We start from the raw sequence: 12488 nt of genomic DNA on the forward strand, positions 1-12488 counted from the left end.
TGGGAAGCCAGCAGTGGTGATAACACAGAAATACAGCTGTAATGGTGGTTCTGTGTTAGCACTGGTAACAGTGAAATTGAGCTGGGATAACTTTAATTATCACAAGTTGTTTTCCTCTGGAGAACTCCTGTTTGGGAAGACGGGAGATGACTGAGGGTGAACGTTTACCATGGTGATGAGAGAGGAGTTTAAGAAGAGTGTAATGGGATTTAGTCCCATACATGGTCTAGAACAGTGTGTTGCTGGACAGGCTTTCCTCAGCATGGAAGGAAGGTTCTGTAGGGGCTACTGCATAAGTGAGGGATGAAGATCGGTTTTTGTGATGTGTTACTCTACCAAAGCTCAATTCTGCTTAGTCCTTTGTTGTGGCTCAGTTTTATTCCCTTTTAAAGCTCTAGTGCTTGCATCAGCCGCTGTTTTTGGAGGCAGAGGCACAGGCATGTAGCTGGGATGGCCGCAGCACTGCTTGGCTTGGGAAGGATGTGTGTCTAGAACACAGCTATGCCAGGACTCTGCTTGGCTCCACGCAGCACCAACAGCTGCTCCTTTTTATGTTTGAACTGTGTTTTCCTGGCAAGTAGTGAAAGAATTTGAAACTTTGCAGCAGGCTCTGATCCAAAGCTTCAGAAAATAAGGCTGGTGTTCAAGGTAGTTGATCATGGTAGCATTCTTCATCTTCTCTATGGCTACATTGTAATGTTTAACAGCTGGAACCAAGAGCATTGGGTGGTGGAGCACTTAGGGTAAGACCTTCTGGCTTCAGGTCTTTGGATTGCTCTGTATTTCTATTTCTAACAGCCCTGTTGCATCCCCGAGTGTACAGGAAGGGAGGTTTCTTTACCATGTTTAAGTTTTTATTATAACTTGATTTTTGTTTTTAATTTACTTAAGGCAATTTACACTTTAGTTCTTAAGTAACAACAACAACAAACAAAAAAAAAAGTAAAACATTACACCAGAGATGAAACTAAACCACAGGACACCCCTTCACAGTGAACTCCTGGAAACCTGCAGTCTCCTACTACTGCCCAGATATTCTTTGTCCACACAAGACAAAAGACCAGTCCACGTAGTACTAGCGCAGGTACTCATCCTCATCTGGTGAGTTAAATGCTCAAATCCATATCCTTGAGTTTAGCGCCTCTTTACTGCACCACTGTGATGAACAGAACTCTAAATGGAGAGGAATCGGCATGGAACAGGTACAGCAGAGATGATGGCTGGTTTGCAAAGTTCCATGTTTTACTAGTGACGCTCCTGGAATGCGTTAAATATTGCAGCCCTACCGCTAGTTACACTACACCTGAGGTGGAGGCCACCCACATGTAGCACATGGAGATAAAGATACAACCCCCCACGTCTGCAAAATAAAAGAGTTATTGCAATGAGGAATAAAAGTCTTGTATAATTTATCTTCCTATAAGGGCATTGGAGTAACATGTGGGTCCAGGTATTGAGGAATCCTCACCAGTCATTGCTTCCTGAATTGCTTACAAGCGATCTAAGGAAAATGTTGACTTGGAAGCCCCTCCGCATGGCCCGGCTTTCTCTGACAGCGATGTCCGTGCGCAGGACCCAGGAATAAGCAGCCTCGGCAGCTGATAGATACGTTCAGTCCCTCAGTGGGTGAAGCTGATGCTTTTTCTGTCTTAGTGGTTCATTGTATTCTGGACATCCACAAACCCCATCCTTTGTCTGCGCTTCCTTTGCTCTGTCATCTAGAGTTCAAACAAGGACAAAAATGAGGTAGGAAACCAGATTATTTTTTTATGTTTGTTAGCATGCTTCTCAGGTCTGTGACTGACTAGGCTGCTTTAAGCATCTGCCAGAACACCCTGTGAGTTTGGTGAGGAAGTATCAAAAAGCACATGACCCAAGTGTAGCTCTGTTTTGGGGGTCAGGAACACGAGCCCTCTGCTTTGTATCCAGAGTTGTACTGGATGGGGCTGGTTCTGCCTTCTGTTCTTGCCTATGCTGCCTCCTGTTCTGCCTCGCTGTCTATTTTGATAAGGACAGGGGGGTTTTACACTCAGGTGTTCCTTTTTTTATAAGCGTTTAGTACCTGTTCCTTCAGCTCGTTCAGCTGGGAGGTGAGATGGGACACCAGCTTCATCGTGGAATTGAGTTTGTCTTGAAGGTTGCGGATCTCGTTCTGTTCTCCTTCCCCTTCGTTGCTGACCAGCGACATGGCTCGCATCCGAGGGAACCAGTCAAGGTTCTTGTTCTGGAAAGAGACCAGGTGGAACTTAACAGGAAGCCTGCCTATGCCTGGGGACTAAAGAAATTCCCCAAAGCTCATTTTGTATGTATCCTTGCAAATTTTCCACCACTGGTCCATTTGCACCTTTTTTTATACAGCCATCTGGATTCAAGTTCAGAGGTTTTTCTTTTCTAAGTTTCCTCACCCTCCCTTTTTGCCTTGAAATAACCTTGAAGTCACACTCTGTACTGCCTGGTTCTGCCCTTGGTTCAATCCTTAAATACACAGTACAAAACATCAAATAGACAATGCAGTGTTGGCTGAGATTGCCGAGTGGAATTAACCACCTAAGAAACCCAAGGAACAACAACATTCTTAAATATTTTGCAAAAGTTTCTTCTCAAAACTGTTTTTCTTTGGCGAGCCCATTGTTCCCAAATATTTCCCTGGGGTAGCTGCTCTGAGAGGGCGCGTACCTTTATCATCTGCGCCACGTAGCTCTCAGGCCCGGTGTAGTCTGTCTTGTTCTTCACTCGCACCAGCACTATGAAGTACAAGTAGTTCCACATGTTGTGCTCATATTTAATATGCTCCTCAAAGGACACTGTCTTGTTGTCGAACTTGTCCCGTTCGAGTCCTGGGAAAGGCAGTCAAGCACAGAGAAGGTGGAGGGGAGACGAGAAGGTAAGAAGTGAGCAAGCAAACAAATGCGAAAGGAAGTACAGATAATTGCCTCCTGTCCCAGGTGTGACTTTCAAGAAGTGCTTTTAATAATTAGTTGGCATTTAGCACATAACAAGCATCGAAAGCAGGGGGAAAATAACCCAGTCGTGTATTCAGGAGGCTTCTATTTAAAGTACTACTAGCTATGCTTCCTGCCTGTATATCTGAAAGAACAAAATGCACCCAGTGGATCCAATAAGAAAAAAAAAAAAAAGTTATATTTAAGCTTGGATTGGCTTTTGTGGATGCTTTCCTATGACTGAAAGCATTCTGGAACATTTTCCTGTACTTCATTTCCTTAGTAATATGGTGCATTTTTTTCCCCCACTTGATAAGTGTTGGTCCCAGGAGGGATCACAGCGACGAGAACACCGCAACGTGGCATTTAGTTTAACACCTCATTAACAGGAGGCGAGGAAGAATAATTTCCCCTCTCGGTTTGTGTCCTTGTTTAAGCCTCCTCACTCTGCAGCCACCACCAGTGAAGAGATTTAAGTTTTGCTGTGAACCAAATGAAAACCCAAACCAGCTGAAACTCCTTTCCTTCCTTCATGTCACAGGTCAACCTTAAAAGAGAGGGACCACATGGGGGCAGTTCCTGCAGGCACACTGAGCCAGGGTCCCAGCACTCACCACATATGAAACAAGTGGTCTTCAGTATTTCTTCCTTCTTTTGCTTCTCACTCCTCAGGTCAGCAAAGGTGTCAATAATGACCCCAAAGATGAGATTGAGGACAATGATAATGACAATGAAGAAGAAGAGGAGGTCGTAGACAACCCGAGCAGGAAACAAGGATTCCTGTAATGGACAAATGGGAAAAAAGACATGCGTCTCGCACACCTCTCCTCTAGCCACTCCAACTGTGCTTTGCTGCAACGGCCGTAGGCTGAGGGTGCAAGGTGGGGAGCAATAACTGGGGTGTGGTGGGGAAGAGAGGAGGAAAGCACTGAAGGACGGCTGTAGGGGAAAAAGCTGGCAGTGCCACAGTTTCCAGGGAGGAAGGGCAGCTCCACAGTGGGATCTGCAGCAGGACTTGGCAGAGAGGGGCCCAACGTGCTGCCAAAACTCACATCCTTCGATGGCTTGCGCAGAATGTCACCCACACCCCCTCCGTTCCTCAGGCCGTGGTTCAGGACAGTGACAATGCACATGAGCAGCGTGTCGCAGGCTCGTTCCCACTGGTCAGCGTCTGCTTCTAGAATACCAGAGTGCAGAGGGGAATAAAAGCAAAAAGATCACACACAGGGCAGAAGTACCACTGCAAAGAATCCCAAGCTACAAGATGCGGTGCAGTGTCCCATCTGGGAGCAGGTGCTCGGTGTGGATCTCCCAACCAGCAGCTCCTCCAGCTTGCTTCTTGCAGTGGAGGTGTTTGGCTGAGCGCTCCCAAAGCTCCCACTTTCTTTATGACTAAATTGAATCTATTTCAACATTTTTATGCCAGGGTCAGTACAGAGCTTGCGGGCCTCTTGCTTAATATGTGCCAAACAGTGGGCTGTTTGTCAGCGAGCTCAGAAAAATCTCACAGCATCTTTTCAAAGATGGAAACAAACAAAGCAGCCAGCCTACTCTGCTGCTAACAGAGCTCAGCTTTCTAATGAGCTTGCTTACCTTCCAAGGCAGTGGGCACAGCAGAGCAGCTAATTTTGTCTCCACTGCATGACTCCATGAAGGTCTCCATGTTCCTTTGCATCCCCAAGGGGTCATCTGCAAGTAAAAGAGAACACAGCCTTGTCAGGGCATCAGCTTGCCTTAGCAAAACTCTTTGCTTGTGTCCAGGTGCTCTTCAACTGCATCTCGTTGTAATATTCAAGCAATTTAAAAAATAGAGAAGCTTCATTCGTATTCTCCTAGCCTCTTCTAGGTTTTGAATCTTTTGCTTAGGTTTCAGTAAGACCTCTATTATAAACTTCATTTTCAGCTGCCAACCCCTTTCTCTGCTGTCACTCCTAGCCCCCAAAACCCCATTTTCTGCAGCAGGAGGTCCCTAAGTCAGTGCAGGCAGCCGCCTTCTCCCCCAGCCCCAAACCAGTGCTCCCAGGAGCTTGGCCCCGTGCTCCCAGGGTCTCCTGCAATGATCCAGCTGCAGAAGAGGCCCACACTCCGCCTGGCCCAAGCCCAGCAAGGGAATGGCCTGAAGCACCTTTGGCTTTGCTGTCCGGCAGCCGGTCCACCTCCAGGATGAAGTCATCCTTCAGGAACAGGAAGCCCACGATGGAGAAGAGGTAGACGAGGATGAGCGCCAGGAGGGCTGTCAGCAGGATGGAGCGCCCGTTCCGCGTCACGCTTTTGATGACATTAAACAAGGTCTCCTCGCGGTAGATCAAGTCAAACAGCTGAAAGGACCAGGAGCAAAGAAATGCCATAGGGTGCTTTTCTGTGACAATGCCTGGCCTACCTATACCCCTTTTATCCCGAGAGCTTGGATCACCCAGGAGACATTGACTAACTTTCACATAAAGCATTTAAGTTTTCCATCTTACTGTAGAAGAATGAAGTGACTTATGCACAGCAGGAGAGCCGAGAATAGGACACACGTCCCCTGCCTCTGCCCTCACCAGCTCACGTTGTCTCCCAGCTGACCCAGATAAAGTACACAGTAGAGATTAGAAAGAGTCTGATAGCAAAAGACTGGGAAGGACAGTAATAGATACTGTCGGAAGGCAGAAAGATCAGCCTACGCAAAGATTAGAGCACAGTGCATTGTTCTCACTGCCGTTATCGATCAGCTCCTGGAAGATGTCACAGGAAACTTCTAGCTTCTAACCGGGCATTCTGGCTATGTCTGAGCCCCAGAAATCTGCATTTACTGTACCAGGATGCTGTAGAAGAGCTCGTGCACAAAGAGTCCCAGGACACTCGTCAGGATGTAGCCAACATGGTAGAGAAACTCCACATCCATGATCATGGCCTTGTAGCCTCGGATGAAGGTGCCACGATTGCCCACAAAGCTCACTACGAACACAATCTTGTTGGTCAGCTGGAGAACAACCAGAAATGGGAAGGAGTGAAGTTTCTGCACTTCAGGAATGCAGAACAGTCTCCTGTGCTATGAGATGTTGTGCTCCTTTTCTAGCAGCGTGATGAGAACTTACATTGAGAGCTCCCAGGATGTTCAGAGTGAGTCCAATTCCTAAGTAATAAATTGATCGCAAGATCAGGGCCACGAGGAGCGGTCTGACACCATAACGCTTGGTGAACAGGGCCATGATGGAGAAGCAGATCAGAATCCAGAAGAGCAGCGAGATCAGTGGGGAATCCAGCACTCCTGGAAAGAAGACCCACAACAACTAAATGGCATGAAGTTAAATGCACGTTGTCAATCCGACACTGTGCTGCTGTCCTAAGTGTCCAAAAAAAACTATCGTGCTGATTAACAGAGGGAAAAAAGACAGAAATGACGCTTGGCCACAGAGACTAGTGTTGGCTAAGATGGTCCTTACTGATACACTTCTCTAACATCCTTTATCTGAGATCTCACAACCACTGTAAATGATTAAGACTTCCAGACAGCTGGTACATATTCTGTCATTACTTCCTCCATTTTACAAACACAGAAAGTACAGCCTGGGGAGAAGAGACTGTTCCCTAAGAAGGAAGTCGTGGGAGGGCTGGCAACTGAAATCTTGATTCAGTCCCTTGCCAGGACCAGCAGAAAAGGCTTGGGGCTTTAGGAGTCAAGAGGAGAGAAAGGGTCGGGAGAACACAAGTACGGGGACCAGTGCTCCCTGCACACGAGGGTCTCCTTTGTCCACCACCCCGAGGAGCAGTGAACACAGGGGCACTCACCCATGGAGGTGGCTTCAACATAGGGGTAGAAGAAAGCAATGATTATGTTGATGAAGACAGCCAGGTTGAAGGAAATGCTTCCCCAGAGCGTCATTCTGCGGGAGAACCAGTACATCAGCGGCATGCCTGGAGGGAGAGGAGGCAGACACACATCTCAGCCAACCTCGTGTCAGCTGGGGAAGGCTCTGACCTCCCCAACATCCAAACGGCTCGGCTCAGTGCAGCGCGCGGGCCTGGAGGGACCCTTGCCTCCCGCTTCCTTCTTGCCATTGACAAAAGCTCCCTCCTCATCTTCTGAAACACAACTGCACGTTCAAATCGTTACTGCTCACACCTCTCGGCTCCTGGGGCCTTTGACCTGCTCTGGCACCTTGGAATCAGATTGGCTTCGTTCTTTACTTCCCCCTCCTCCCCATCTCCCACCTCCTACATCCTCGCATCCTTCAAAACAACAGCGCCTTTGTGTTTTCAGCCTGATTCTCCGTCCCAAAGGAGACCCAGCCAGCAACTTCCCAGCCATACTGGAAACTTGTTTCCTGCCGAATTCCTAAGATAGTTTAGACTGGATCTGCAAGTGTTTTCAGTGCTGCTACACTACCTCTTAGCTGTATCGCTGTATTTATAGTGCAACTCCTGTTGACGGAGCTCCTGTTATTTTAAGCCAGGAAGTCCGTACTGGTGCAGCCCTGAAAGCACCTTAAGTCTGGATGGTGCAGAGGAACAAGTTTATGTCCCAAATACAGCTGCTAGATGCTGGCTTAGGAAAAGGCAGCTGAAAACAAATAAAGAGCGGGCTTTGTAGGGGAACACAGCTGTCGGTGTTGTCCCGGAGAATGTGCTGTAAGAGGCATTTCAGGGGAACTGCACTAACAGGCATGGAGGAAACATCCCTGGGCTGGAAGGTCTCGATTAACCTCCACTCCCTGCAAACTTCTGAGCACGCTGTGCCCTGCAGAGAGCAAGGGGCACAAGGGGCAGAGATGTGATCTGCAGGCTGCTGCCAGGATTCACAGCCCCCTCAAAGCACAGCTGGTCCCCCAGGTTCAAAACAGGAGCTATTCAAAGAGCCCGAGCTTGGCCAGTGCTAAAGGAAGGTCTGGTTTGCTCTTACTGCGCAGTTTCTTCTGCCACTCCATCTCGTTGTGGAGGAAGGAGGACTGGTCGAAGAAATCACTGACTTTGCTGCCCTGCTCGTCCTGCTCCGTCGTGGTGAAGAGCCGGTACTTGGTCTCCTTGGTGAGGAACTCACAGATGCCAGGCACCGGGAAGATTATCTGCTCCATGCTTCGGTCCAGGCGCACAATCTGCAGGAAGCAGGGCGAAGGGGAGGGTGCCGTCAGATCCTGCCCGTACCACACTTTGGTTTCCGCTTTCCTAGCCCCAGCTGTGCCTCCCCAAATCCAAATATCACCAGCTACACATCTAACGCTACAGTTCCACCCAGCAAAGGCATCCTTGAGTGGCTGTGCTGGGACGAACACTGACAGCACATGGACCACCCCAACAAGCAAGGATGGGGCTGCTCCCACTGCATCCCAGCTGCTGTGGGGAGAGAAAGGAAGGGTCTGGGGGGACCCTGTGCTCCCCCAGCACCCAACGGGCTCTGCTACTACCTCCAGCTCTGTGCAGCACAAAGGACCCGTCTGCTTTTAGCAGGCACAGGGATGGGAAGGCTCCCGGTGCAGAATAACCGGGCACGAGACAGCCGGAGCACACGTGGGATTCATCAGCCGTGTGTGTACTAGCAACCCAGCAGCAAACAGGTCTTGCCTCAATCTGGGACGTGTGCTTCTCGTAATACGCCAGCGGGTCCTCCTCCTCCTCCTGGATGGGAGCCGTCGACTTCAGCATCTGCGTCAGCTGCTTGTTATTTAGGCTGAGCTGGGATGTGGGGAGAGGAGAGAGGATGAGAGTGGGAACAGCCGGGGGGATTCGGGTCTAACTGCACTGACAACGCCGTTCCTCAAAACGTACTGAACCCGATTAGGTTTCAAGGAAAAGCAAATGAATTAAAGCTTCCTAGAGGAGTACGAGCGCTCCCTGAGGTGACAGACATTCGATTCCCTGCAATAATTACATCCAAAAGCTGCTAATCCACAAATTACAAATCAATGCCCCTAAAGCCCTAGGGAAATCACATTACTGCTGAATCTTGTACAGGATCTAAGGCAGAGGCAAGAAAATACAGCAAAGGACTCAGTCCTTCCTTTTCTGAAGGGAAGGGAGGAAGCAGGTAGCAGGAGCAGGAGCCCAGCAGGGCAGTACCCTGCAGCAAGCTGGATGTCACCCATGGCTGAGCCTTCCCCAGGGAGCCCCGCACACACAGCTCTCTGCAGCTGGGTTATAACGGGTGCACGTGCCATTGGGTTGTAGATTTGGATACACTGGCTCTTATAAATCTTTCTTTCTTCAGTCCCCCCACCCCCAGGAACACTAAACCCCATCAAATCTTGAACGACAAGCAGCAGGGCAGCTTAGTGAGGCTGGGAGCAGCAGCTTTTCACAGCCTTTGGTTGGGGTCGGGGAGCTCTGCCTCTGTTCCCGAGGGCTTTCCGTACCATGGACGAGATGCCCTCCTCCTCCTCCTCCTGGATGCGCTTCACCGGCTTCAGGAGCTGCTGCAGGGACTTGTTGTGACGGGACAGCTGGAAGGGAGACAGCGAGAGTGGGTTAGCACAGGACGGAGCAGCCTCTGTGCACCAGAGCAGGACACGGGGTGCGCACTAGGGGGATTAGGGGGATGGCCACTAAGCCAGGGTGCTGGGTTTTCGTGGGAGGCAAAAAGCACATTTCCCAGCCTGGCTGGAGGAAATGTAAATAAACACAGAGAAAAATGTGCAAATCGGTGAGTGGGAGCCCAGCACAGCATGGGGAGCCCAGCCTGGTGGGAGCCCTGCTGTCACGGCAGATTGCAGCGTCAGTACCTGCAGCGCCAGGATATAAATGTTGTGGCCGACTTCCCGGGGGGAAACCTCAGCGTTTTCGCACTCTTCCTCCTGCAGATAGGCCTTCTTAATCACGTCAACCTGGAAGGCAGCAGAGGGCAGGTGAGCTTGTCCTGGTCTCCTCACCTCATTTTCCTCCTCTGGCCACAAACAGCTCCGGGAACCCGACTCAGGACGGATACTTGTGGTGTGTGAGCTGTGTCAGGGCAGCACCCGAGGTGGTTTTGGGGTTGCAAGCCAGAAACTGCACCAGGAGCCAGAGGTGTAGGAGCTCCAGCAGGAGCCACAAGCCCAGGGGCTTACAGGGGCTCGTGGGGGCTCTTTCACCCTCCCACCCCGCTCGGCCCTTACCAGTTCCTGCGGGCGGAGGCTGATGAGGATCCGCTCGGCGTTCTCGCTGTCGTGTCTGCTCTCCATGAGGGCCAAGAGGAGCTTGGAGGCATTGTCCTGGCAGGGAGAAGCCCGTGCTGAGAACAGCTATGCCCTGCCTGTGCCCAGGACCTTGCAGTGGCAGAACCCCCCTGCACCACGGGCTGCCATAAATCCAAGCCATGCACACAGGAGATGAACCAGTCCCACGCAGCCCCTGCTTCAGATCCCCCTCACCCCACAGCTCAGCCCACGGACGTGCCAGCAAGCTGGGAGCCCACGCAGTGCTGCACACACGTGCCCACCATCCCAGCCCCAGGCCCTGCCTACCTTCAGCTGCAGGACCAGGTCCATCCGGTACTTGCAGAGGGGGCTGATGTCATTGAGGATGAGGGCTGTGATGATGTCGATCCCATTGGACTCGTGGGTCACGATGCAGCTCTAGGGCAGCAATGCAGTGAGGTTATCCCACGGGTGATGCCATCCCTCCCGGCTTCACCTCCAACACAGCTCAGGTCCAAAGCTGTGCCCTGCCTTCATGCTGAACCATCCCTTTTGCTCCAGGAGCCCCAGACCCCTCCTCTCCCTGCCAGTGGCACCATTTCCATCACCATATTATTTTTGCATCACCATATTATCTAGCCAAGCAGGAGCTCGTAACCCACACACTGTCCCTGTGCACCACAGGGAACCCCTGCAGCCCACGTTGTGCTCTCCTTCACACCCTGAAGTCTAGAGCTGCCCCTATCCCTGCTGCTGTCCCATGCATCCCCCAAAATCCTTCCTTGGGCATCCCTGATGGGATGGGACACGCAAGGACGAACCCAGACCTGCAACAACGTGCACAGACCTGGTTCTCGTGGCAGGGCCCCTGGCAGTACTCGGTCAGGGTCTCCAGGGTCTGGGTGATGAGGGCCACGTTGTACTCGTTGATGTAGAGCCCCAGCAGCCCCAGCCCCCCCGTGGTGCTGCCGCACATGATGTCGAGGAACTGCAGCGTCTCGCACACCAGGTTGTAGTTGGTCTTGTTGTTCTGGCACCGGAGGAAGTTCTGTCGAGCAAAGCCTGCAGTTACAAGCCTGAGCAGCATCACTCTGACAGGGACACCAGGTTCTGGCCCCACTCCCAGCACAACCTCCAGCTAATTTTGATGCAAAATTAGGCTCAGGGCCTCCCCTGTAGTGTACAGACCCCCCCAAGAGCAGCACCCAGTCACATGAAAACAGCTGTGCCATGATCGGCTCCTTCCAGGACACCAAGCAAAGTTAATCCTAAAGGATGGTGCATTTGCAGATGGGGAAACTGAGGCACAGGGAAGCCAGCACAATGTCCTTTTGGACCCAGCTGGGGCAGAATCCATCTTCCTGCACCCCAGTCCTACAGCCTCTGCCCCCGTCCCTAGCAGCCCCCAGAACCAACCTGGAGGTCCCGGTTGTGGTTCTCGCACAGCAGCTGCAGGAATCGCAGGATAGGCTCCATAATCAGAACCGTCACCCCCATTTCGTTGTTCTGGCCCTGCTCACCACCATCATGGCCCTTCCGAAACCCTAACGCCAGCGGGTATCGGGAGGGGGTGCCTGGCATCACGAAGGCCTCTCCTCGTCCTGCTGGGCAACCCAACCTCATTAGTATCAGGCTGTCCAACGAGGCAGGCATTGGCCCTGCTGGGAGGACACGACCCCATACCTTTGGTGCCAGGGTCGGGCTCGTCTTTGTCCTCACGAGGCTTGTTCCCAATGTCACTCATGTTCACCGACACCGTAGACTTGGTTTCCTGCTGCGCCTTCTTCATCCGGTCATGCAAAACTTTGAAGAACTTCTCGGACTTCTTGTCGCTCGTCATGAGGTTGTAAAAGGATTTCTGGGAGGAGGGAGGACAGCACTTCCAGCCTCTGCTGCAGTATCCAAGCCACCCCAGCCTGCCCCTCTGATCCACTAGCCTCCAGCACTCCAGCCCTTGCCTGGGATAACGTGGCAAGCAGGATTATTTCCAATAGCCCTGGAGATCACAGTCCTCTTGGACTCATAGGGGTGCATCATCCCCTGTGCCTGTGCCCCCCTTCACCCTGGGCAGGGCTGGGGACATAGCAAGCAGCAACTACAGCAGCTCCAGGCTTGGAAGCCCATGATTTTTGTGTGTAAAGTTCGTTGGCTTCCCCATGATGAGGAATTCAAGATAACCTGCAAGTGATCACCTGAGAGCTGCAAATCTGAGTCATTTCCGCAATACCCGGCAGAGGGCATCAGCATTACTCCAGAAACCCTCGGCAACAACCTGCCCCTTTCACAGCATCCAGCCACCAAGCTGGAAAACCCGAAAGCAGAGAAATTTCTGCAGTTCCTCCCCCAGATGGCGAGCAAATGCATGCACCTAAAATTTTGGTAAAGTCTGCTGCTCGGGGACCGGCCAGGGGCTGAGGACTGCCCTGCGCCCCTGTCTTCTGCACATTGTGACCCTCGC

At 51.4% G+C, this 12488-nt stretch overlaps 1 protein-coding gene across 2 annotated transcripts in view; it reads right to left on the minus strand.

Moving 5' to 3' along the window:
- Positions 1 to 832: 832 nt before the first annotated feature.
- ITPR3 (inositol 1,4,5-trisphosphate receptor type 3) overlaps positions 833 to 12488 on the minus strand; it is a 40237-nt gene continuing 28581 nt past the window's right edge. The window contains exons 40-58 of one of the 2 annotated variants that reach the window (XM_082778239.1): positions 11714 to 11888; positions 11447 to 11631; positions 10878 to 11078; positions 10358 to 10468; positions 10010 to 10105; positions 9638 to 9739; positions 9272 to 9358; positions 8484 to 8594; positions 7825 to 8017; positions 6714 to 6839; positions 6020 to 6192; positions 5740 to 5904; positions 5068 to 5260; positions 4536 to 4631; positions 3995 to 4119; positions 3557 to 3722; positions 2677 to 2837; positions 2063 to 2224; positions 833 to 1718 (exon numbers count right to left, since the gene is read on the minus strand). In XM_082778239.1, coding sequence (XP_082634365.1) covers positions 1650 to 1718; positions 2063 to 2224; positions 2677 to 2837; positions 3557 to 3722; positions 3995 to 4119; positions 4536 to 4631; positions 5068 to 5260; positions 5740 to 5904; positions 6020 to 6192; positions 6714 to 6839; positions 7825 to 8017; positions 8484 to 8594; positions 9272 to 9358; positions 9638 to 9739; positions 10010 to 10105; positions 10358 to 10468; positions 10878 to 11078; positions 11447 to 11631; positions 11714 to 11888 — 2697 coding nt within the window. In that variant the 3' untranslated portion in view covers positions 833 to 1649. Of the gene's footprint in view, positions 1719 to 2062; positions 2225 to 2676; positions 2838 to 3556; positions 3723 to 3994; positions 4120 to 4535; positions 4632 to 5067; positions 5261 to 5739; positions 5905 to 6019; positions 6193 to 6713; positions 6840 to 7824; positions 8018 to 8483; positions 8595 to 9271; positions 9359 to 9637; positions 9740 to 10009; positions 10106 to 10357; positions 10469 to 10877; positions 11079 to 11446; positions 11635 to 11713; positions 11889 to 12488 lie in introns of both variants that reach the window. The other variant, XM_082778238.1, reaches the window with a different exon arrangement.

This window comes from Aythya marila (genome assembly GCF_965140915.1).
Source record: "Aythya marila genome assembly, chromosome: 24".
NCBI classification, from domain to species: Eukaryota; Metazoa; Chordata; class Aves; order Anseriformes; family Anatidae; genus Aythya; species Aythya marila.